This window comes from Colobus angolensis, unplaced genomic scaffold (genome assembly GCF_000951035.1).
Source record: "Colobus angolensis palliatus isolate OR3802 unplaced genomic scaffold, Cang.pa_1.0 Scaffold389, whole genome shotgun sequence".
NCBI classification, from domain to species: domain Eukaryota; kingdom Metazoa; phylum Chordata; class Mammalia; order Primates; family Cercopithecidae; genus Colobus; species Colobus angolensis.
This window is the reverse complement of record NW_012117254.1, coordinates 1,153,434-1,180,174: the sequence shown is the minus strand read 5'-3', so window position 1 is coordinate 1,180,174 and position 26,741 is coordinate 1,153,434. Positions and strand designations below refer to the sequence as shown.

The window sequence follows — 26,741 nt, the reverse complement described above, 5'->3', positions numbered from 1 at the left end:
ATAAGTGTCGCCTATTGATGGACATTTGGGTTATTTCCATTCTTTTTGCTGTTACAAATAATACCACAAGAATTACTTCATTTTAATTGCTATTTTTTTAATTTGTGGTCATATTTACCTTCAAAGTTCATATAATGTTAAAGAAGAGTGAGATTTTTGTGTTTAACTAACAAGAGCATAGATTTTGAAAGGTCAAGGACACTGCTGAAAACATCCTGGGAAGAAATCACACCGTCACAGCTGGCCTTGGTGGGATTATTCCTGCTGACTTGTGCTTTGGCCTTTGGCCATCAGCTTGCATTGCGGGGCATTTTAAGAAACTGTGGTGTGGAGAAACAGCATTGTATTGCTGTAAGGATGTTACTGAGGGCTACAGTCTGTACCCAATAAGGAGTCCTTTCTGTGAGTATGTGGGGGAGGAGTGTCTGCTACATTTCTGTTTTATGGATGGCATGAATTCTTAACTGATACTTTCAGCAGCTTAAAGAGTACAACTAATTTTGTGGCACAAGTTTAGCAAGAAAGTGCACAGGACTTGGGTATGAATCTTCTTGTTTCCATCTGATGAATTTTTACCACACATATCCCCTTTGTTCCAATTCCCTCACTTAATTTTTAAAAATATCATTGGAGGTATTTTTGTTAAATTGTCTTTTGTTAGTTGGAGCAAGATAAAGTATAAAAGGAGAAATGAATAAAAAAATTAATTTCCTTATTTATGGCACAGTATCTGGCTTATAAGTGCCCGATGTATGTTGAATAACTGAGTTTTGCTAATTGTTTAACAGGATATGAGGAACTTGCGGCTTGCTTATAAACAGGAAGAACAGAGTAAACTAGGGATATTTGAAAACCTCAACAAACATGCATTTCCTCTTTCTAATGGACAGGTAAATACACCAAAGTAAACCTTTTCTGCATAGATTTGTGGGGGTCCAAATATCCTGTGTTTAATTATTCCTGTTTCCAGAGGTTTTTTTTTCCCCCCTCTCTTTTTTCCTCCATTGGTGACTAATATTAGAATATTTGAAATTTGTCAGCTCTGGGTAATGCTTAAGAAAAGCTGCTACTTTGTTGCTTTAAAATTTACAGACTAAAATAGGAATCAATACACTCAGCTCATATTAGAATGAAAAGCTTTAATGTTGGGTATATGATATAAAAATAAATAATGACATGTGTGTTTTGTGGTTTTTGTGTCCAGGCACTATTTGCATTCAGCTATAAAGAAAAATTTTCAATTAATGGCTGGAAAGTTTATGATCCAGTATCTGAATATAAGAGACAGGTAAAGTATATTGCTTATCAAACTGAAAATAATAGGTTGAGCATCTTTTTCGCTTCTAAAAGGTTAGAAATGATGTGGTGGAGAAGAAACTTTTTTTTTTTTTTTTTTTTGATGGAGTCTCGCTCTGTCACCAAGGCTGGAGTGCAGTGGCGCAATCTCGGCTCACTGCAAGCTCCGCCTCCCGTGGTTCACACCATTCTTCTGCCTTAGCCTCCCAAGTAGCTGGGACTACAGGCGCCCACCACCATGCCCGGCTAACTTTTTGTGTTTTTAGTAGAGATGGAGTTTCACCGTGTTAGCCAGGATGGTCTCGATCTCCTGACCTCGTGATCCTCCCGCCTCGGCCTCCCAAAGTGCTGGGATTACAGGCATGAGCCACCGTGTCCGGCCAGAGAAGAAACTTTTTCAAACAAGTTATGCACAGGTGTAACTGCTAGCTTTTAGGTTCTCCATCTCTCTTGATGCTCTCTTCTCCCTGTGCCAAACCTTAGACTTTGTAATTGTTTGTTCATCCTGGTTCCAGAGGGTGAGTGGGACTCAAGGACAAGGACGGGTTTAAAAACCAAATTTGCCAGATGGTTTTTATTGGATGTTCTGGTAAAGAATTGATGAGTAAGGATCCAAACCACTGACTACAGTTACATTCGAAGCATGTGGTGTGGCTACATAATTCTGATCTAGTGTTCCTGGGTCTGGGAACTCTTCAGTGCATTGCCAGCTTCAAATTATTCCACTAAGATCTTATTTTCATTACGTTTGTTTCATGATGTTGTCTCTACCTTATATTTGGTATAACGTGTTACATTACTTATTTTAGACATTTGTAAGAAGTATCTGTGTTTCTAAAGGACTTTTGAGTATATTTTCAGAAATAACACTGAGCTTATTTATAGAAAATAGGACAAGAAATATATAGAAATGTGATTCTAGTGTATAATTTTCATGTTTTAGTATGGTTTGGATATTCTTTTGCTTCTTTAGATTTTTAGAAATGTCTAGGAAATTAGTTTTACCAAATAAATATATATATTGACTTTTAAGTTACAATAAACAACAAATTATAAATGGATTTTAGTTGCAAATAAGAAATGGATATGCTTCATGCTAAGTACTTTTTCAAAGCGTAAAGTCATGCATTTGCGCCTCTTCTTCTTTCTCCAACACCTTACAGGGTTTGCCAAATGAGAGTTGGAAAATATCCAAAATAAACAGTAATTATGAGTTCTGTGACACCTACCCTGCCATCATTGTTGTGCCAACTAGTGTAAAAGATGATGACCTTTCAAAAGTGGCAGCTTTTCGAGCAAAAGGCAGAGTCCCTGTAAGTAATAAACATTGTCATTTATATAGGAATATGTATTGCGTTAGGTCTAAGATGGAAAGATTTAAGACAAACAAGAATTCAGTGAACAAAAATGGAAAGCAGAAAAATAAACTTATAAACCTGGATATACCTTTGATTCTCAACAGATACCTAATTATATAAGCAATCTGTTTGCTATGACTCCCTCTTGTACGATTTCCTATAACTAAGTATAAGGGTAGCTTTAGTCATACCCTCATAAAGTAGTAGAGAATAACAAAGGAGTAGCAAGAACAAGTTAGCATGCTGTTGTATTACCAGTTGGCATTGCTGGTTTCACTGCATCATCCTAGAGAAAATGCTTCTTTCTTAGATACTGAGCATGATGCCATAGCTGCGTGGGGGGAACATCATTACAGAAGTAGTAGCAGACAGCAGGGAGTAATGGTTTGAGCCCAGAGTTTGCATCTGGTGTAATCCTGAGTCACTTGGCCACTGGAGGAAAATGAGAGGTGGGGTGGCAGAGTGGCAGATTTTATAAGAGACTGTATATTCACTTTGTCCTTATCTTGCCATGTATGTTATTGTTGAGATACAAAGTTGTTTTTAAGATCAGGAGACAAGGTAAAAATTAGTCAATCAAATTGGAATGGGGCTAGATTTTAGTAATAGTTTGATTTGGGTTTTTCTTAGAATCATAGAATTTTTGGGGTGGGAGGGGATTTTTAGATCTCATGTAGTCAGAATTGTTTCATCCTGACCAAAACATTGAGTCTGATGGCCACTACAACGCTGTGATTGGCCTGCCCACTCTCACTTTTGAAGAAAATATGTATAAGAGACCATGCTTGAGAAAGGAACTTGTTTTTCCTACCAGATAATTAGAGCATATATTGCTTTAGGAACTGTACTAATACTTGTTGCTTAAAAACACTAGGTGTTGTCATGGATTCATCCAGAAAGTCAAGCAACAATTACCCGTTGCAGCCAGCCACTTGTGGGTCCCAATGATAAGCGCTGCAAAGAGGATGAAAAATATTTGCAAACAATAATGGATGCTAACGCACAGTCACACAAGCTTATCATTTTTGATGCTCGACAAAACAGTGTCGCTGATACCAACAAGGTATATTCTTAATAGCATTGCAGAAACGTTGGATATTTTCATGTCCTGTCTGTAAATCATTATGCAGTTGGAATAACTCATTGATTTTTCACCACCTGAAGTTAGAATCATTTGGAGTCCATAGCTATTCCTCCCTGGTGTATGCTCCTTGGGCTGTGTTTGGTGTCTCACATGGATTGGGATCTTGTCTGTTTCATTGCTTCTCTACAATATCCTGTCTGCTAAATCAATTAAGCAAAGACCTAGAAAGACAATTATCATCTAAAGGATTTAGCATTTTAATGAAATGATCATGAGGACTTGAAAGTCCGCTTAAGAAATATAGTGGTTACTTGATTAATTCATGTCTGGTCTGAATTTCTTTTAGAATGGTATCAGCCTTGTGAAATGTGTAAATGTACAAAGTTTCCATAAATCTCATGGAGCACCTGTGTAGTGTACCTCGGGTGGCAGTGAGATGTGGTTAAAAACACCTCCGTTCCCATGACTTTCATGATATCACACCCTGAGTTTCTCTCGCTCTTCATTCAGCCTGGCCTTCTCCATCTCCTTAACTGATTTCTCTTCCCAGTCTTCAAATGGCGTTGCTCCTCGAACTCGGTCTGGGGTCCTCTTTGCTCCACACAGACTCCTGGGGCCATCTCTGATGGCACAGCTTTAAACACTGTCTGTATGCTGAGTTCAACTTGAGCTTGACACTGCAGTTTCTATCCTGTCCTGATCTCTCCTAAGGTTGAGACTGGATTTCTGTCCCATTGTATGGTTGACATCTCTGCTTGGCTGTTTCCCAGGCCACAAACCCTCCGTGTATTCCAACTGGCCTGAGAGGCAGGATGGCAAGTTGGTGAGACATCTCGGCTTTGGAATCACTTACCCTTGGGTTTTCCTCCAGGTTCTGCCACTTGGTGCTCTAGATTCCGGAGCCGGTTACTTAACCTCTCCCTGTGCCTCAGGTTCCTCTTCTGTAAACAGGAGATAATGTCAGTGTCTCATGCACGGGTTGTGTGAGGATTAAAATTCAGTGAGAAGAATGCATGTAAATGACTTAGCACATATCCTTTGCCCACTTTTTGATGGGGTTGTTTGGTTTTTTTTCTTGTATATTTGTTTGAGTTCTTTGTAGATTCTGGATATTAGCCCTTTGTCAGATGAGTAGATTGCAAAAATTTTCTCCCATTCTGTAGGTTGCCTGTTCACTCTGATGGTAGTTTCTTTTGCTGTGCAGAAGCTCTTTAGTTTAATTAGATCCCATTTGTCGATTTTGGCTTTTGCTGCCGTTGCTTTTGGTGTTTTAGACATGAAGTCCTTGCCCGTGCCTATGTCCTGAATGGTACTACCTAGGTTTTCTTCTAGGGTTTTTATGGTATTAGGTCTAACATTTAAGTATGAACAGACATTTCTCAAAAGAAGACATTCATACAGCCAACAGACACATGAAAAAATGCTCATCATCACTGGCCATCAGAGAAATGCAAATCAAAACCACAATGAGATACCATCTCACACCAGTTAGAATGGCCATCATTAAAAAATCAGGAAACAACAGGTGCTGGAGAGGATGTGGAGAAATAGGAACACTTTTACACTGGTTGGTGGGATTGTAAACTAGTTCAACCATTATGGAAAACAGTATGGCAATTCCTCAAGGATCTAGAACTAGATGTACCATATGACCCAGCCATCCCACTACTGGGTATATACCCAAAGGATTATAAATTATTCTACTACAAAGACACATGCACACGTATGTTTATTGCGGCACTATTCACAATAGCAAAGACTTGGAATCAACCCAAATGTCCATCAGTGACAGACTGGATTAAGAAAATGTGGCACATATACACCATGGAATACTATGCAGCCATAAAAAAGGATGAGTTTGCGTCCTTTGTAGGGACATGGATGCAGCTGGAAACCATCATTCTTAGCAAACTATCACAAGAGCAGAAAACCAAACACTGCATGTTCTCACTCATAGGTGGGAACTGAACAATGAGATCACCTGGACTTGGGAAAGGGAACATCACACACCAGGGCCTATCATGGGGAGGGGGGAGGGGGGAGGGATTGCATTGGGTGTTATACCTGATATAAATGATGAATTGATGGATGCTGACGAGTTGATGGGTACAGCACACCAACATGGCACAAGTATACATATGTAACAAACCTGCACGCTATGCACATGTACCCTAGAACTTACAGTATAATAAATAAATAAATAAATAAATAAATAAATAAATAAAATGACTTAGCACAGCAGCAGGTGCATCCTCAGGGCACAGTACATGATGCTGATAAGCTCGCCACCCCTGTGGTCAAGGGGGCTGCCCAGGTGTCTGACTTGAGGGTGGTGTCTGTTACTGAGATGGGGAAGACTGGGAGAGGAACAGGGCAGGGAGGAAGATGGGGGAGTATTAGTTTTCTGAGGCTGTCATACAAATTACTACCAACTTGGTGGCTTATAGCATCAGAAATATATTGACCACAATTCTGGAGGCCCATTCTGATCCCTCTAAAGGTTCCAGGGGAGAATCTGTTCCTTGCCTCTTCTAGCTTGGGGTGGCTGCCCCAGCCTTCCTGGGCTTACAGCCACATCACTCCAGTCTCTTCTTCCATCATCACATGACCCTCTCTTGCTCTGTGTTTCTGTGTCTCCTCCTTTCTCTTCGAATGACACTTGTGATGACATTTAGGGTCCACCTGAAATAATCCTGGATCCTTAAACACATCTGCAAAGACCCTCTTTTCAATTAATCTTGGAAGCCTTAAGCACATCTGTAAATCTCAGGATCCTTAAACATCTGCAAAGACCTTCTCTTCAAATAAGGTCACATTCACCATTGCCAGGGATTCGATGTAGATGTCTTTGGCGGGGCCACTTTTCAGCCTACCCTAGGGAGGCATCCGTCAGTGAGGTCCCCTTGCTCCCCACATCTGGATCATTACCTGTGTCCGTCGTCTACATCTCTGCCTCCTTCGTGTCACCACCATATCCCAAGGAATTACAAAATGTGAGAACAGCTGTATTGGTGGAGGCCATCTTCAGACTAGTCAGCAGGGTGAGGGCAGTTCATTGTGTTTTGTCCCAAGCAGGAGAGATAGAGACAGGACACTAAATTATATATCTAGAATAATTTTAACTATGGCAGTATATGTGTCTAGGAAACAGACAGAGTATTTTCTAGGTCTCCGTTAGTTCTTTATAAGATTATGTCATATGCAAATCAAGATAATGTGACTTTTTCCTTTCCAATCTGGCTGCCTTTCATATCTTCTTCTTGCATTGGTATTACATTGGTTGATTTTTGTATGTTGAACCACTGTAGTGGATTGAAAAATGTCTCCCAAAAGTTTGTCCAACTGGAACCTCAGAATGTGACCTTATTTAGAAATAGGATCTTTGCAGATGTATTAATTATGATGAGGTCATCTTGGAGTAGGGTAGGCCCTAAATCCAGTGCCTAGTGTCCGTATAGGAAAGCCACATAGAGACACAGGCACACACAGAAGGAAGATGGTTATGTGGCAATAGAGGCAGATATTTAAACGATGCAGCTAGACGCTGAGGAGTGCCAAGGACTTCCAGCAACCACCAGAAGCTAAGAGAGAGACATGGAACAGATTCTTTCCTATGCCTTCCTAAAGGAACCAACTCTGCCAGCACCCTGATCTCGGACTTTCAGCCTCCAGAACTGTGAGAGAAAAAATTTTATATTGTTTTAAGTCCCCCAGTTTGTGATAGCACCCCTAGAAAGCTAATAAAACCTCCTTACATTCCTGGGATAAATCCCACCTGTTCATGGTATGTAATCAGTCCCCTTCATATACTCTTGGATTGGGTTTACTAGTATTTTGTTGAGGATATTTGCACGTATTGTCATAAGGGATGTTAATCTGTGGTTTTCTCTTCTTATGATGTCTTTGTCTAGTTTGGTATCAGGATACTGCTAGCCTCATGGAATGAATTAGGAAGTATGCTCCCCTTTTCTAGTTCTTGGACGACCCATCATCTCTTACCTCACCTACAGCAGGAGCCTTGAAATCGGACGTCTGCCTCACACCCTGCAATCTCATCTCCACATTATGACCAGAGTGATCTTTAAAAAAAAAAAAAAAATTGTTACTATTTCAATTGATAAATGAATTGTATATATTTATGGTGTACAACGTGGTATTTTGATATATGTACACATTGTGGAATGGCTAAATCAAGCTAATTAACACACCATTTTTTGTGGTGAGAATACTTAAAATCTACTCTCTCAGCAATTTTCAAATATACACTACATTGTTGTTGACTGTAGTCACCATGTTGTACAGAGTGATTTTCTCAGTGGACAGCTCTGTGCACATCCCTCAGAGCCGCAAGGCGGTGATATCCAGGTTCCTGAACAGGGTCTCCAAAACCCTCCACCCACTGGTCCTTTCCTTCCTGTCTTGCCACATCTCCCAGGTCCATGTCTCAGCTATGTGAGGTCCTTTTCAGTTCCTTAAGCACATCCCAGTGTTAGATCAGAGATATGTTGCAGTCCTAATTCCAAGTACCCATAAATGTGGCTGTATTTCACAATAGGGTCTTTGCAAATGTAATTAAGTTAGGATGTGGTCATATTGAATTGGGGGGTGGGGTTAAGCCAAATGACTGTGTCCTTAGAAGAAGAGGAGGAGAGATAGACACCGACCAAGGAGAGAAGGTCAGGTGGAAATGGAGGCAGAGATTAGAATGATGTGTGTATAAGCCAGGAACACCCGGGGCTATCGGAACCCAGGAGAGCCAAGGAAGGATCCTCCCCTAGAGTGTTCGGAGGAAGCATGGCACTGCCAATACCTTGAATTCAGACTTCCAGCCTCCAGAACTAGGAGAGAATAAACCTCTGTTGTTTTAAGCCACTGAGTTTGTGGTTCGTTTTCCAGCAGCCCTAGGAAACTCATATAAGGATATAGGAGGTTTATTTACAAATGAGTTTGTTGCTGCTTTAGTGGTCTGTATCTCATAGCACTAGAAAGAATAGAAAAGTTAATTCCAGATAATGTGATGTATCTCTTTTGTTTTTCATAGACAAAGGGTGGAGGATATGAAAGTGAAAGTGCTTACCCAAACGCAGAACTTGTGTTCTTGGAGATCCACAACATTCATGTCATGCGAGAGTCACTACGCAAATTAAAAGAGATTGTGTACCCTTCAATCGATGAGGCACGGTGGCTCTCCAATGTGGATGGGACGCATTGGCTGGAATATATAAGGGTAAAGAGATCCAGTACTTTATATGCTTTCCAGTTAAGACTTCTTTGTGCCTGTGCCATAAATACGTATATCTCCAAGTGGTTTTTCAACATTGCAAATAAGTGCCTCTTGCTTGTGTGCATGAACTTTCTTATTAAATAGTTTCCGTGGGCAGCATCAGACTGGGATCTTTGTGGAGGACTTTTGTGACATCGTGGAAAGGGGAAAATGCTTGCCTTAGGTCAGGCTTTTAAAGAACTTTGTGGCCCTTTAATAAGGAACCATATTTACTCCTGTAGTTTTTCTCCAGTATAAGATTTTTTCTTTCTTCTTCTTTTTTTTTTTAATGTGATGCTAATGTTTCCTAGTGATTCTCAGCTGATTGCATGCCATTCTTGTTTGGATTATTGACCAGAACTTCCAAAGCTGTCCCCAGAATTATTTTACATTGTTTTACATTTAATTGAAATTCAGTGTAGCCTGATCTAATGTGCCTTTTTTTCTGAAGATGCTGCTTGCTGGGGCAGTAAGAATTGCTGATAAAATAGAATCCGGGAAAACATCTGTGGTGGTGCATTGCAGCGATGGTTGGGACCGAACAGCCCAGCTCACATCTCTGGCTATGCTAATGTTGGACAGTTACTACAGGACCATTAAAGGATTTGAAACTCTCATAGAAAAGGAGTGGATAAGCTTTGGACACAGGTTTGCACTGGTAAGTTGAGACAGTGAGGTTTATGCTGGACTATTTTGCTGTATCATGGATGTAAACATCATGTGTGACACAAATAAGCGCGCGCGCACACACACACACACACACACACACACACATGCAGGCTTTCTCTTCTGTATCATATCAGACCTGAATTGCCATGATAAAATACATGGACCTCAAGCATTGTATGTTCCTGGTAAGGCATTTTTATCTTAGCGTACTTATGCCTTTTTTTAAAATTGAGGTAAAATTCATATAATGTAGAATTAACCATTTAAAATGCTCAATTCGGTGTCCTTTAGTAGATTCACAATGTTATGTAACCATCACCTCTAGTTTCAAAACATACTCTGGCCAGGCGCAGTGGCTCACGCCTGTAATCCCAGCTCTTTGGGAGGCCCAGGCAGGCAGATCGCCTGAGGTTGGGAGTTCGAGACCAGCCTAGCCAACATGGTGAAACCCCGTCTCTACTAAAAATACAAAAATTAGCTGGACGTGTTGGCGGGTGTCTGTAGTCCCAGCTACTCAGGAGGCTGAGGCAGGATAATTGCTTGAACCTGGGAGGCAGAGGGTGCAGTGAGCCGAGATCGTGCCACTGCACTTCAGCCCGGGCAAATAGAGCAAAACTCCGTCTCAAAAAAAAAAAAAAAACAACAACAAAACAAAAAACAAAAACAAAAAACCATACTCTTCACCTCAAAGGAAATGCTGTATACATTAAACAGTCATTCTTCACTTACCCCAGCCCCTGACAACCACTAATATTTCTGTCTTCACCTTTTCTAGGTACTTTATATAAGTGGAATCATACGGTGTGCTCCCATGACTGAGTTATTTCACTAAGCATAATATTTTCAAGCTTCAGCCATGTTGTGACAAATAGTAAATTTTCATTGTTTTTTATAGCTGAATAGTATTCCCTTGTGTGTATATACATTTTGTTTATCTGTTCATCTGTTGATGGATGCTTGGGTTGTTCCCACCTTTGCTATTATGAAGAATACTGCTGTGAATGTTAGTATATAAGTTTTTTGCCATAACAAGCTACCACAGACTGCATGGTTGAAACAACAGGAATTAATTTTCTCATAATTCTGGAGACTGGAAGTCCAAAATCAAGGTCCCAGCAGGATTGATTTCTCTTGAGGTCTCCCTTCTTTCCTCGCATGTGGCCACCCTCTGGCTACCTCTTCACAAGGTCTTTCTTCCCTTTGGGAGCTACTGGACACTCCTGCTGTGTCTCTGTGTGGCCAGATGTCCTCATTTCATAAGGATACCAGTGAGATTGGGGTAGGACCCACTTTAATGCCCTCATTTGAACTTAATCACCTCTTTAAAGGCCCTGTCTCCAAATATGGACACATTCCTGAGCTACTGAATGTTCAGGCCTCAATTTTGGGGATCACAATTCGGCCTATAACAACTTGCTTTCAACCTAGGGGGTTATATACCTAGGAGTGAAATTGTGAGGTCATCCAGTAGGGCGTTCTTGGGCTGCCATTTGTGTTTTAGTCGAACTGGCAGCTACTTCTGGTCTGTCCAAGCCATTGAGCTGTTAGGGAGCTGTCTGAACTGTGCATTGAATGGGAATACTCCTGAAGTTCCCATTAGACTTGCTATGGAAAGCAGGAGGATGGGTAGTGCAAGGATTTCATTGGCTTTGGTGTGAGTATGCCAAGCTTCCAGCTGTCCCTGCACTCCTGGGGTGGAGCCCCTGCAAGAGGACCTCCCAGAGAGAAGGGGCAAGTCCGCAGTCTCTGAGCTGCATGCCCTTTGGGAGCTACTGGCAGATCCCTGGACATTTTCCTTCCCCTCTCTTGCCTTCATTCCCTCCTCTCTGAAATGGGGCGTTTTGTGGGAGAAATGAGTTTATATGTATCAAAACGTTTAGGGCAGTGCTTGGCCCATGCTAAGTGCCAGGGAAGTTTTAAACAACATCACCAACTCCTTTGTTTCTTCTCCCCTCAGCAAAAGCTGGTCTCGGTAAAGAAGAGAGAGTGTGTGGAATCTTTCCAGATGTTTGTATTGGGCCATCTCAGAAAACTCAGAGGCCACTGCCTTCTACCTTCCTCCCCAAACTGTGTGTCCTAGGGGAGAGAAAGCTTGAACGGGTGCTTTGCCAGAGGGGTAGTGGTGAAGGCTGCCTAGCGAGATGCCAGCGATGGCAGCATGCACTGGGACTGAGCAGAGGTGCACGCATCAGGGTGCGCCTACAGTCCTCTGCTCCCATGCCTACTTGCTAATGCTGGGGCTCACTGCACCATGGTCACAGTGAAGGCAATAGGACTATCAGATTCCTAATGGCCTCAATTAACTAAGCCACCACTATGTGTTTGGCACTGTTAACATGCAGCATCTTGTTTAATCCTGATAGTAATATCATTGACAGATGGGGAAACTGAGGTTTCAAGAATGTGGGTTATCTGCCTAAAGTCACACAGCTAGTTAGGGTGGAGCCAGCCTTTAAACAGTGATTTCAAGCCTGCAACCACTCACCCTCTGGATCTGTGTACTCTATCTGGAGTTCTGTGAATGAGCCATCAGGGCTTCCAGCTGAGGCTGATCCTGCCCTTGCCCACTTGCCTCCATCATGGAACTTTCTAATTGTTCTTCCCTCTATCCTGCCTCCATTCCCCCCTTCCCTAGATCATTGCCATTGGTGTAGAGACATATCCTAAAAAAAGAAAACCCTCTTGACCCCACAGCCCTCCTCAGGTGTCACCCTGATTTTCTGCTCTTCTTTACAACAATCTCCTCAAAACTGTTGTCTGTCACTGTTTCTCTCCTTCCAGACTGTCTTGAAAGCACTTCAGCCAGGATTCCTTCTCACAATGCCCCCCCCCCCAACCTGGTCTTGTCACAGTCATCACTTGTTTTATTTGGCCTGAGCATTCAATGCTGTTGATTTTTCCTTTCTTCCAAACACTTTCTTCATTAGACTTCCAGGTTTCTATGACCTTTTGAATTTCCTCCAACTTTCAGGTCTTCCCTCATCTTCCCAACCTCTTAATGTTGGGGTGTCCCAGGGATGAGTCCTTGGATCATTTTTCTTCTCTTTATGGTTAACCTGTTAGTGATCTCAGCCAGTCCCACAACTTTGAATACATGGATAGCATATCTGTGATCTCATCTCCATTGCCCCTGCTGCTCCCGAAACTTAGGCCTTATCAACCCCCTTAGGCAGTCTCATAAATGGCTGTCCTAGTCTGTTTGTGTTTTTACAAAGGAATACTTGAGGCTGGGTAATTTAGAGAGAAAAGAAATGTATTTGGCTCACGGTTCTGCAGGCTGTACAAGAAGCATGGTGCCGGCATCTGCCTCTGGTAAGGGCCTCAGGCTGCTTCCACTCATGGTGGAAGGTAAAGGGGAGCCAGTGTGTAGAGATCACATGGTGAGAAAGGAAGCAAGAGAGAGGGGAGAGGGTGCCAGGCTGTTGTAACAACCACCTCTCTCGGAAACTAATCGAGAACTCACTCATACACTCCCCCACCCAAGGAGGGATTAATTTATTTATGAGGGATCTACCCCCATGACCCAACACCTCCCATTAGGCTCCACCTCCAACATTGGGGATCAAATTTCAACATGAGGTTTAAGAGGACAAACATCCCAACAATAGCAGCAGCCTTTCTGCAACCTAGCTCTGATCTGTCGCCCCCACTGGAGCCACATGGAGCATTCCAAACAACAGATCAGATGCTGCCACTCCCCAGTGTGAGTCCCTCAGCACCTTCCTGTAGCACACAGGATTCTGAGCAAACTCCTCAGTGTGTACTCAAAGCCCTTGGTGATCTGGCCCTAGCTATATCTCCAGCCTCATCTCTCATCTTCTTTCCCTTGCCGCATCTAAGCCTCAGCTACTTGTGGCTTTCTTAGTGTCCCCCACCACATTCCCACTGGTTATCAATTCCTGGCTACCCGGGAAGCAGGCATCTCCCTGTCCTTCAAGGTTTATCTCAAATGAAATGTCCTTCATGACTATGACTCGCATGACTGTCCCTCCCTGTTCCTTCCCCTACCCCATCCTAGGATGGTTCACTCATTCCCTTGTGCTCCCACCATACCCACTGCATACTTGGAAGCCCTTGGAACACTTAATTGCCCTTGTCATTTATACATCTTTGTCCCTTGACTAGACCACAAATGAATTATTCATCAAGCACAAGTACAGTGTCTCATTTGCTTTAGTCTCCTAGGTGCCTTGCCAAGGACGTGGCCTCTACCAGACACCATGACAGTGTTTGACATTCCGAGGGCCAGGCATGATGCCTTGCATATGCCATAGGAGTTCCATGGCTAGCTGTTGAAAGAATGAATCCTAAACTGTGAACTGTCAGTGTCAAACAGTTCCCTAGGTGCCTTAAATACTGAACAGCAGGTCCTACAAGTGATTTTATAGCGGGGCAATGCATGGAGCTACCATGGAGAACAGTATGGTGAATCCTCAAAAAATTAAACGTGGAACTACCACATGATCTGACAATTCCGCTGATGGGTATATACCCCAAAGAAGGGAAAGCAGGAGCCCAAACAGATACGTGTACATTGGTGTCCATGGTAGCTTTATTCACAATAGCCCGAAGGTGGAAGCAACCCCAGTGTCCATCAGCAGATGAATGGATAAACAAAATGTGGTCTATCTATACAGCCATGCGGTGTGTGATGAGGAGGATACATTCTGAGAAATGCATCATGAGGTGATTTTGTAATTGTGTGGACATGATCGAGTATACCTTACAGAAACTTAGATGGAAAACTTGCTAACATCTAGGCTATATGGTACATACAACCTATTACTCCTAGGCTGCAACCCTGTATGGCATGTGACTATACTGAATACCATAGGCAACTGTAATACCGTGGTAAGTATTTCTGTATCTAAACATAGAAAAGGTACAGTAAAAATATGGTATTGTAACCTTATGGGACCACCATTGGATATGCAGTCGTCATTGACTGAAACGTCATTATGTGGCACATGATTATACAGTGCAATGTTAGTCTTAAAAAAGGAAATTCCGACATGTGCTGTAACATGGATGAACCTTGAAAACATGCTCAGCAAAATAAGCCAGCCACAAAGGACAAATATTTATGTTTCCACTTATATGAAGAACCTAGAATAATCAAGTTCATAGAGACAGAAAGTAGAATGGTCATTGCCAGGGGCTAGGAGGTGGGGAATGGGGAGTTAGTGATTAATGGGTATAGAGTTTCTATTTGGAAAGATTAACAAGTTCTAGAAATGGTGATGGTTGTATAATAACATGAGTGTGCTTGATGCCACTGAACTGGACACTTAAAAATGGTTAAGATGAGATTGGATGCAGTGGCTCATGCTTGTAATTCCCAGCACTTTGGGAGGCTGAGGTGGGAGGATCTCTTGAGGTCAGGAGTTAAAGACCAGCCTGGGCAGTATAGTGAGACCCCATCTCTACAAAATAATTAGCTGGGCATGGTGGCTCACACCTATAGTCCCAGCCACTCTGGAGGCTGAGGTGGGAGAATCACTTGAGTTAGAGGCTGCAGCAGGCTATGCTCGTGTCACTGCACTCCAGCCTGGGTGATAGAGCGAGCCCCTGTCTCTAAAACATAAAAATAATAGTTCAAATGATAAATTATATGTCATGTGTATTTCACCACAATTAAATTTTTTTTTATAAAGAAGGCAATACACTATTACTCTGAGATGTTAATATTGATATGGTCATTTCTTTGTTTTTGTGTCTTTCCAGGTGGCAATTTCATAGAGTATTTTTGCTCTTTCTATGTGATTGCTTTGTATTTTCTTAATGAGTTTTTTTCCCCACATCCTTTTGCTCATAGTCAAATTATTTGAAGCTTCTCTTAGAATCCTCACCCTTCAGCTATCTTTTTACCTGTGGCATTTTCAGTGTTTTGGCAATCCTATTTATGTATTTGAGAATACTATCTTTTACCTTTTGGTGTTAATCTATTGATATCTTATAAAGTATCAAAAGAGATGAAATACAATACTGGACTGCCTTAAGCAAGGACCCTACCTTTACCATTTCAAGATTGAGTTCTTGGGGTTCTCTGAGTCATGAAGAATTGGCTAAAAGTTGTAGAAAATGTACTTTATTCAAAATGTACTTTATGAACTGCTAATTGGCATCCTGCGTTGACACTGTACACTTAGTGTGGTGGCTGGTCTTGACCCTACCATTTTAACTGAAGTTTGCTAGCTAGTTGCTTATACTTTCTTGATATGAACTATATTAAAGAGAAATTATAAAACAATCAACATGTAAAAATATTGTAAACTGAAATTTTGTTTTCTAAAAGTAATGGAAGTCATTTCGATTTGATAGACATTTTTGAGTGCCTGTTACATGCTGGGAATTCTATTAGGCCCGATGAAACATGATTCTTACCACTGGACAACTTACAGTGACTTTCAAGAGGACCATAACAGGTTAAAACGTTTAACCTTCTGTTTCTTTTCAGCGAGTGGGCCATGGTAATGACAACCATGCTGATGCTGACCGATCTCCTATATTTCTGCAGTTTATTGATTGTGTTTGGCAAATGACAAGACAGGTGAGAGATTTCAAGTGTATTTCTATATAGTCTTTGCTTTAAATATATCTTAAAGATTAAACTATTATTGCTGTTTCATTCAAAATGAATTTGTGTAAAATATGACCCCATTATTTAACACAATTTGATTCTAATTCACTGAGAAATATAAGCAGAACATTAGAAACAACCAATTTCACACCAAAAGTTACTTCTCTTTGCAAATGGTTTTTATCAGTCATCTGGTCCACTGGGTCCAAACCAAGGCCATACTCCTCTATAGATTCTGCTGCTTTTGCTCCCTTTCAGAAGGTTAAGGAAGTACAGTCTCCTGCTGAGCAGTTCGTCTAAGATTTGGCCAGATGTTAGAAATGAGGATGGCAATAAACTGCTAGTACATGGGATTAGACCAGGCAATCCAGGAATCTCCACACTTGGCCCCAGTCCAGAGCATCTCCTACCCCCAAGGTCACTGAGGGAAATGAGTGTCCAAAAACCAATGGCACAGAGGAAGCTGCATAGCATTTTGCTGTTAGCTGGTGCGTAGTTCCCAAACCCCAACACACAGGGCCCTGGTTAACAACGGAGCCATCTAGGGATCCCCTTCCCTTGAGCTGATCAGGCCTATTGGCTTCAGTTCAAAGTAGGTCATAAGGCCATGGTTCCTGCACTGTGTTTTTTTTTTTTTTTTTTTTTTTTTGCTGTTGTTGTTGTTATTGTTGTTGTTTTCCCCCTCATCTCCAACATCTAAACCTGAGTTTGGTCTCCTATCCTTATGATAAGTGACAGTGCCAGGGCAATGGACCTGGAACCAGAGAGAGAGAGAGACAGGCAAAAGAGAGTAGTTTCCCCAGTGCCTGCTGCCCAGCCTGGCTGAGGGTGGGGCTGTGGGGTACAGAACAAGTTAGGGGGCTGAGATCCAGGGTCTGGGCCTTCTCCTGCTGGTCATTCACCAGGAGCTCTTGCCTTGGCTGCTTCAGTCATGGGGAAGGGAAGCAGTCAGGACACTGCCGGTGATCTGCAGGGTTTCTACCAACAGCCCTGCTGCTCTTGATTGATCCTCCCTTAGCCTTATCACCATCAGCCATCTGCCTCCCTACTGCAGAAAGTCTGTGAAATACTAGGCCTGTTTCCCCACTGAGAGCTACTGTTACTGATGGCAGTGTGCACTGGGGCAGAAAGAAGGTTGACAGTCACGATGCTGCCTGTGCTGTCCCGCTCCCCAGCAGCTCTGCCCTGAGGAGGACCTGGAGAACTCAGAAGATGGCTCTCCACCTTGAGTGCACACAGCCAGCCCCTGCGAACCTTCTTCCTGTGAGCCTGGGGACAGGCTCAGGTGTGTGTAAAAGTTCCCCAGGTGATTCAGATGTACAGTTGAGTTTGAGAACCAGTGATCTAGCTTAGTGCTCCAAATGTGGTCCTGATAACTTGTTAGAGACACCAATCTTCAGCCTCACTGATGACCTGCTAGTGCTCTGGGTGTGGGACCCAGCCCTCTGGTTCCACAAGCCCTTCTGGGGGCTGATGGATGCTCAACTTTGAGACCATTGCTGTAGACTAACACTGCTCAAACATTAAAGAGCACACAAATCCCCTGGGGCTGTTATTGAAATGCAGATTCTGATTCAGTGGGACTGGGGCAGAGCCTGAGATGTCACATTTCTGATAAGCTCTCAGGTGACGCCAGCAGATCACAGATCACATTTTCAGTGGCAAGGGAGCACAGAGACATACCTTTAGAAATAAGGAACAAAGGGGAGGGGGTCTGAATAGCCAAAGCAGATTTCATGGAGTCCTCAGGCCCTCACTTAGAAATTAACACTGACTTTTACACCCAGCTTCAACAAACTAATTGGGGTCTTACATGGTCTGATGGCCAGGTCACAGGTGATGAAAGATGGCCTGTTAGAGAGCTGGCCTGGGTAAGAGGGGCTGGTCCCAGAGGTAGGTATGCTGATGGTGCAGGTGAAAGAGCAGCAAACACACTCCACAAGCACAAAGGCTGGCCTGAAGCCTTACTGTTTTTAGTACCAGGCACTATTGCTATTTGTGTTGATGATGAGCCAATAACAAAATTAAATGATTGTCATGTTCAGGTTAGGACAAGAAAGTATGAAACACATTTTAGAAAAATTGCATAAAAAGGTTGAACACAAAAAATGACTGCAGTGCTTCTAAAGGGATAAGCACCATTTTTGTGGATGTGAAATAGCTTATTCCTCCCAAATGTGAATTTTTTAACATCTTCAAACTGAATTCCATTCTTTGCACTGCTCAGTGCCTGTTTTCATGTCTAAGCCATGTCATGTTTGTGCTTTTATTGGATTTTAAGAAAATAAGGGATTTGATTTGAAAAAAAAAGGGGACTGGGGCCGAATGTGGAGATTCCTGGATTGCCTGGTCTAATCCCATGTACTAGCAGTTCATTGCCATCCTCATTTCTAACATCTGGCCAAATCTTAGGTGAACTGCTCAGCAGGAGACTGTACTTCCTTAACCTTCTGAAAGGGAGCAAAAGCAGCAGAATCTATAGAGGAGTATGGCCTTGGTTTGGACCCAGTGGACAAACCTCTCACAGCTCTAAGATTCTGACTATGAAATGTATGTATAATTAATTTCTTTTAAAATTACATTGTTAATGCATTAGCAGAGACATCAATGATTAGTCTTCATCAGTTCGTTAACAAATGAATGAGATATGTAGCAGGTATAAGATGCATTCATATGAAAGATTATATTTAGGTTGCCTACTGTTACGTAAACTATGCAGTGTAAAATTGTCAGAAATAGCAGAATAAAATGAACTGAATAGCCTGTATGTGAACAAAGAAACTAAGGGAAAAATAATTGAGGGACTCTCTAGAGAAGATTCCCAAAGACACTCTATGATATCCATAGTTTAATACAATCCTTACTCTTTTGGATAGGTTTAATAGTCATTGATATTTTTGTTGGGCCTCAAGAGGTGCAGAATTGGGGCCAGGTATGGTGGTTCACGCCTATAATCTCAGCGATGCAGGAGGCTGAGGTGGGAGGATTGCTTGCTTGAGGCCAGGAGTTCAAGACCAGCGTGGGCAACATAGTGAAACCCCCATCTCTTCAAAAAACAAAAATTAACAAAATAACCAGGCACGGTGGTGTGCACCTGTAGTCCCAGTTACTCGGGAGGCTGAGGCAGGAGGATTGTTTCAATCCAGGAGTTCAAGGTTACGGTGAACTATGATTGTACCAGTGCACTCCAGCCTGGGTGACAGAGTGAGACCCTGTCTCTAAAACAATGAAAAGAAGAGGTGCAGAATTTTATTATAGATTACTGTGCTATGTATTTTTGGAAATCATACTTTTAGGTAAAAGGTACAGCTTCCAGGAGAAGAGGCCAAAACAAACTATGAATTACAGCGACCTAATCTTTCATTTGTGTACTCCAGCTGCTACTGTTTCCCCCATTGAGCTGTTTTCTGAGTTGAGCTTAATGCCATGACAACCCCTGAGTATAAATGGCAGCCTTGACCCAACATGAGTAGATGGAGCCTTTGTTTTCCAGTTTTCATGGGTACCGATGGGCTTGAACTGAGCCCTGCCCACTTTGACCTCCCATATCTGGTACCCAGTGGTCAGAATAAGGCTTGTTGTCACTGACTGTAGAACACACCTTCTCAAGCTCCCAGATGTACAATGCAGGCTCAGGGGCTAGGAATGAAGACTCATTGTCGTAGTTGTGTGGGCTGCTGTAACACAATATCATAAACTGAGGTGGTTTATAAACAACAGAAACTTACTTCTCACAGTTCTGGAGGTTGGGAAATCCAAGATCAAGGCCCCAGCAGATTCAGTGTCTGGTGAGGGCTTGCTTCCTGGTTCATAGATTAGCTGTCTTTTCACTGTAACCTGACATCATGGAAGGGACAAGAGAGCGCTCTTGGGCCTCTTTTAAAAGGGCACTAATCCCATTCACGAGAGCTCTACCCTCATGACCTAATCACTTCCCAAAGGCCCCACTTCCTCATACTACACCTTGGGGATTAGAAATTTTGGGGGGATACAAATATTGAGTTCATAGCACTTATATGGCTTGAAAATATGTCAGTAATTTGCTATCTTGTTAATAAACATTTATTTTTAAAAGTTTGAGAATTATAAAATATAGGATAAAACCCTGGATCTTTCACTCCTATCCTTGATTTAATAAGGCTTCAGTACACAAAAATGTCATATATTTGCTTACAATTCACAAATTCTGTGGTGCCAATAATTTATGAATAGGGCATAACTAAGCAGCATAGAGAAGTCCTGGGAAGATTGGACATAGTGTGCCTGGCCTTTTAAAAGATAGCCATTTGAGCCGGGCACGATGGCTCATGCCTGTAATCCCAGCACTTTACGAGGCCGAGATGGGAGGATCACTTGAGATCAGGAGCTCAAGACCAGCCTAGGCAACATAGCTAGACCTTGTCTCTACAAAAAAAAAAAAAGAAAGAAAGAAAAACTAGCTGGGTTGTGGCAGTAGTCCCAGCTACTTGGCAGGCTGAGGTGGGAGGGATCGCTTGAGCCTTGGAGGTTGAGGCTGCAGCGAACCACAGTCAGACCGCTGCACTCCAGCCTAGGCAACAAAGTGGGACCCTGTCTTAAATAAATAAATGCATGAATATGAGAGAGAGAGAGAGAGAGAGAGCCGTTTGAAATGTGAGGCCACTGTCGGAGTTGCAAGGGGCAATCTTAAAGGCTCCAAGAAAGGATCAACCAGTAGATATTGTTAGCGTTTTAGCCAGAGACATCACATCATTGATTTAGTTCATCTAAGAACAAGGATGCCAGTAAGAACCAGCAGAGTTCGTTTCCAGAGGTTTCTGAAGCAGTAATATTCTGATGGGTTTCCTTAGAAGAGAGTTGTGTGTTTCTGTGAGAGCAATCCTTAAGATGGAGAGAGAAGCAAATCTTAATCCACGGTATCTGAGCGTAGTTCCTTAATTAAGCTAATGTAATAGCCTGGTGAAGAAAACAGTTTCAGGTGGAGTTTGGACAGTCCTGGCTTGACCATTGTTCTAATAGAAAAGCCTGTTGCTAGTCTAGTAAAGTAGTAAAGCTAAACTAAAAAATAAACTTGTCTACCAGTGATCCTGATATGATCACTCTGGAGACGTGAAGATTTGTAATGATAGTGTGCACACAGCACTCTGATTGAAGAATAGGTTTTTAAGTAAACCGACTTAAATACAAGTATGCTGGGTAGTACTATTTGGCTTTGCTTCATTTAGTAGGTGATGAATGTTTTACTGTGTTTTTACATTAGTTCTGGCACATGGTAAGCACTCAGTACATGCCTGCTGTTATGCTGATTATTATCACTTCCAGATCATCTCATGGCCACAACACACCAGCTACTGACTAGAACCTGCTGGCAATAGTAATAGTCTCCGTTGGAATTCTGCAAAACCCCATCAAGAATTACCTTAAAACAATCAAGATGATCTGTGGTTTTGCTTCCTCACTCTGCCAATATAGTGAATTACAGTAATTGATTTGTTTTGTAACATAGATTTTCATATGTTAAGCCAGTCTTACATTCCTAAAGTAAACCCCACTTGGTCATGTTGTATTACCTTGTTAAAATATGTTACCAGCTTCAGCTTGCTCATTTACACTGGTAAGAAGTCAGGGGTGCTGTAATCCCAGCACTTTGGGAGGCTGAGGCGGGTGGATCATGAGGTCAGGAGTTCGAGACCAGCCGGACCAACATAGTGAAACCCCGTCTCTACTAAAAATACAAAATCAGCTGGGCGTGGAGGCTTGTGCCTATAATCCCAGCTACTCAGGAGGCTGAGGCAGGAGAATCACTTGAACCCGGGAGGCAGAGGTTGCAGTGAGCCAAGATGGCACCATTGCACTCCAGCCTGGGGGACACAGTGAGACTCTGTCTCAAAAAAAAAAGAGAATTCAGGGCTGTATGGTCATGGAGTTGTCTTTGCAGGAAGATTCTTAACTAGGAGTTGTTTATTTAATAGATGCAGAGCTATTCGGATTTTCCATTTCTTCTTGAGTCACTTTGAGTACATGTTATGACTGGATCTACTGCTCCCCCTACCCCCAGCCTGGGATGTGGCTGTAGCAGGGAAGCTGGCATAATAGCAGGGCTCCCCTCATTTGTTTCCCTTCTCTCAGGGTCACAGTCCAGTACTGCCTGTTGCCAGTGTCTGAAAACAGTCATTTCTTATATTGTATCCAGCTTGCTAGATGTTTCTGGCAGAAGGGTGAGTCTGGGCTCTGTTCTACCGCCATAGTGAGAAGTGGAAGCTACATAAGCTTTTCTGGGCATTGAGTACAACAAATTGAGTTGCTTCTGGTTGTTTCTCAGCCAGATCTATAAGTTTGGACTTAAAACTGTAGGTGGTTGAACTTTACTTGGGCTCAGTCTTCCTTTAAATCTTTGACTATATTCCAAGTTATAGTTTCGCTGTCTTTCATGTAAAAGTAATACTACTTTTAGAAATTGGACTCTATGACTAAACCTTGTTTTTCTCTTCATTTAAGTTTCCTTCAGCATTCGAGTTTAATGAGCTATTCTTGATTACAATTTTGGATCACCTTTATAGCTGTCTTTTTGGGACCTTTTTGTGCAACTGTGAACAGCAGCGATTCAAAGAGGTGAGTATACTGCGTCCTTGTCTGTTGCTCTCCCTGTGGCTCAGGCACCTCTTCTAGGAAGCGCCACTGTAGGAGGGCTGAGGGGAGGGAGGACTGTGCTCTGGTGCTATTGCTGACTGTAAATGCACTCCCAGGATTCTGGCCAGCCCCACCGCATGTATCTAACACAAGCCCCTTCCTTTCTAGGCATGGGGGGCTGGGACCCAGCGAGCCCATGGCTCTTTCAGGAGTAGATGAGTGCTAGACCCTGGACCTCCTGACTCCAAGTTCATGTGGTCTCCACTGCACCAACTCGAAAGCTGTGGGATTCTGCTTTTCGTCCTCTGTGGTGTTGGCCAGATTGTACTTGAAGGCCTTGGAAATGGAGTCTGCCAATTAGCCAAAAAGCCCACTTTAGGTAGCAAGCTAGCACTGTTTTACATCAAAGTAGTAAAGAAGCAGTTACCAAACTTCTCAGAGTTACATCTCGCCTCTTTCTTTTTTCCTCACTGTGGGATAGAAGAAAGATGTGGTCAAAAGTGAGAAGACATTGGAAAAAGGCAACTTAAGGAGTATGGTCCTGTTAATAGACAAGGACTACTGCCTGTGAGCCGAGTATGTTAGGACAGTATAGAATTCAGGAGAAAACAGTCTGTCAGTAACGCCCGCCTCCCCCTCTCTCAGCAGCCTCCCCACAGTTGACAGCACCCTCATTCTGTGACCCCACCTTGTCCTGCCTCTTCCCTGCCTCCTTGGCCTCCCCTGCTCAGTCTCCTCTGACTGGCTGCCATTTTAACCAGTCTCTAAAGTTGGAGTCACCTGGGCCCAGTCCAAGGTCCTCTTCTCCCCTCAACTCTTGTTCTGTCTTTCTAGGTGACTTTGTCTTGCCTCAGGGACCTAAATGCCTTTTCCTGCTCCTCCCCTACTCAGTACACAGCACCACTGGCTATCCAGATGCCAAGGCCAAATACACAGGAGTCACCTTCCACTCCTCCCTCACCCTCACTCTGGCTACCACACCCAGTCCCTTGGTGAATGCTGCTGACCTTGTCCCAAAGTATATGTATATATGTATATATATGTATGTATATGTATATATATGTATGTATACGTATACACACACACACACACACACACACACACATATATATATATATTTTTTTTTTTGAGATGGCGTTTTGCTCTTGTTGCCCAGGATGGAGTGCAGTAGTGCGATCTCAGCTCACTACAAGCTCTGCCTCCTGGGTTCAAGCGATTCTCCTGCCACAGCCTTCCGAGTAGCTGGGATTACAGGCACCCACCACCACGGCTGGCTAATTTTTTGTATGTTTAGTAGAGACAGGGTTTCGCCATGTTGGGCAGGCTGGTCTTGAACTCCTGACCTCAGGTGATCCACCTGTCTCAGCCTCCCAAAGTGCTAGGATTACAGGCCCAAAGTATATTCTTAATCTGCCACTTCTTAACTGCCTTACAGCTATAAGCCTAGCTCAGGCCCCTACTGTCTCACGCCCCTAACTGTCTCACATCTGGACTAAGGCAGAAACCCAGGAATGGGCTTCCCTGATTCTCTCCCTGACCTTCAGTAGTCCATTCTAAACATAGCAACCAGAGCGAGCATTCAGTAACTGAAATCTGATCATGTGCCTCTCCCCTGCTTCCCACTGCAGTTAGAGTAAAATCCACACTCCTGTAGGCCCAGCGTGATGGGGACTTGTTAACCTCCTAATAAAAACAAAAACATTTTTAAAAGAGTGAGTTTTATGTTATGTGAATTATATCTCAAAGCCATTTAAAACAAATAAAACCAGAAACAGAAGAATGAAGTTCATATATAGACTTTTAACCATGGTTTTATCTTTTTTTTTTTTGAGAGGAGGAGTGCAAAATTCATTCTTAAATGAGCTCTCTTGATACATAATTTACATACTGTAAAATTCACCCATCTAAAATGTACAATTTCAAGGTTCTAGCATATTCACATATTTTGCTGCCATTACCAATGTCTAATTTCATGACATTTCTTTATTTTTATTTCTATTTTTTGTAGTGATGGGAGTCTTGCTATGTTGCCCAGGCTGGTCTCAAACTCCTGGCCTCAAGTGATGCTCCTGCCTCAGCCTCCCAAAGTGCTGGGATTATAGGTGTGAGCCACTGTGCCTGGCCTAATTTTATAAAATTTCTATCACCCCCAAAAGAAATGGCATACTCAGTAGCAATCACTTCCCATTTTCCCCACCCCTATCCCCTAGCAACCATCAATCTGCTTTCTGTCTCTATGGATTTGCCTGTTCTGGACATTTCATAGAAATGGAATTATACAATAGGTGAACGTCTATGACTGTCTTCCTTCACTTAGCATAACGTTTTCAAGGTTCATCTATGTACCAATACATCCTTGTTATGGCTGAGCAATATTCCATTATATGGATAGACCACATTTTGTTTATCCATTCATTGGTTGATAGAAATTTGGGTTGTTTCCACATTTTGGCTTTTAGGAATAATGCTGCTATAACCATTCATGTACAAGTTTTTATGTGGACATACGCCTTCATTCATTTATACCTGCGAGTGGAATTGCCGGGTCATATGGCAACTATGTTTAACCTATTGAGAAACCACCAGATTGTTTTCCAAAGCAGTTGCACACACGAGCAATGTCTGAGGCTTCCAATTTCTCACATTTCACCAACACATACTATTTTCCTTTTTAAAAAATTATAGCCATCCTAGTGAGTGGGAAGTGGTATGTTGTGGTTTTAGATTTGCATTTTCCCAACGACTAATGATGTTGAGCATATTTCCATGTGCTTTTGGCCATTTGCATATCTTCTGTGGAGAGTGTGTATTCAGATCCTTAGTTCATTTTTAAATTGTGTTGTTTGTCCTTTTTATTATGGAGTTGTAAGAGTTCCTTATACATTCTTAATATATTCAAGTCCCTTATAAGATACATGATTTGCAAAAATTTTATCCCACTCTATGGGTTTTTTTTTTTTTTAACTTTCTTCATGGGTGTTCTTTGAAGCACAAAACGTTTTAATTTTGATAAAGTGTAATTTCTTTTTTCTCTTGCTGCTTACACTTTTGGTATCATATCTAAGAAACCATTGCTTAACCCAAAGTCATGAAGATTTGCTCCTATGTTTTCTTCTAAGAACTTTATACTTTTAGCTCTTACATTGAGGTCTGTGATCCGTTTTGAGGTAACATTTGTATACGGTGTGAATTAAGGATCCAACTTCATTCTTTTGTGTGTTGGCTTTCTAGCTGTCCCAGCACCATTTGTTGGAAAGATTTTCTTTCCCTCATTCAATTTTCTGGCCGCCCTTGTTGAAGATCAGTTGACCGTAAATGTCAGAGAGTTCATTTCTGTGCTTTCTGTTCTGTTCCATTGATCTGTATGTCTGTCCTTATGCCAGCACCACTGGCATTGATTACTGTAGCTTTGTGATAAGTTTTGAAAATGGGAAGTATGAGTCCTCCTACTTTGTTCTTTTTCAGGATTATTTTAGCTCTTCCAGATCCTTTGAATTATTGTTGGTGTTTCTCTTATAAATAAATGTATAAAAATTGAAATGGTCCTAATTGAGTGTTCCTGTATTTAGATAGCTCGTGGGAAGTCAGCAGCAGAATGGGAGAAAATGCTGTTGGCCTTGCCGTTTTCTCATGTGACTTTGTCGTTGTGCTTGATCCATTGTTTAATGTTTACCTGCCTCACCATGCCTGCACATTTGGGTGTTTTTGTTCAGATGAGCAATGCAAGTAGGTACAGTGTTTCTGAATAGTGTACTACAAAATTAGGGGAAGAAGAGATAACTTAGTGATATATTTACTTGTCTTTATAAAGCTTCTCCAGCCTGCCACCACAGCACATTTTCCTCCAGATAGCTATGATTTGCCAGCACAAGGAATCTTAAC

General features: G+C 42.2%; 1 protein-coding gene across 2 annotated transcripts in view; it reads left to right on the top strand.

Annotated features, from left to right (window-relative positions):
• MTMR1 (myotubularin related protein 1) overlaps positions 1-26,741 on the top strand; it is a 64,725-nt gene that overhangs the window by 27,465 nt on the left and 10,519 nt on the right. For both annotated transcript variants that reach the window (XM_011954657.1, XM_011954658.1), the window contains 8 exons: positions 789-890; positions 1,205-1,288; positions 2,460-2,609; positions 3,529-3,717; positions 8,780-8,965; positions 9,453-9,659; positions 16,128-16,220; positions 22,728-22,841. In XM_011954657.1, coding sequence (XP_011810047.1) covers positions 789-890; positions 1,205-1,288; positions 2,460-2,609; positions 3,529-3,717; positions 8,780-8,965; positions 9,453-9,659; positions 16,128-16,220; positions 22,728-22,841 — 1,125 coding nt within the window. The remainder of the gene's footprint in view (positions 1-788; positions 891-1,204; positions 1,289-2,459; positions 2,610-3,528; positions 3,718-8,779; positions 8,966-9,452; positions 9,660-16,127; positions 16,221-22,727; positions 22,842-26,741) is intronic.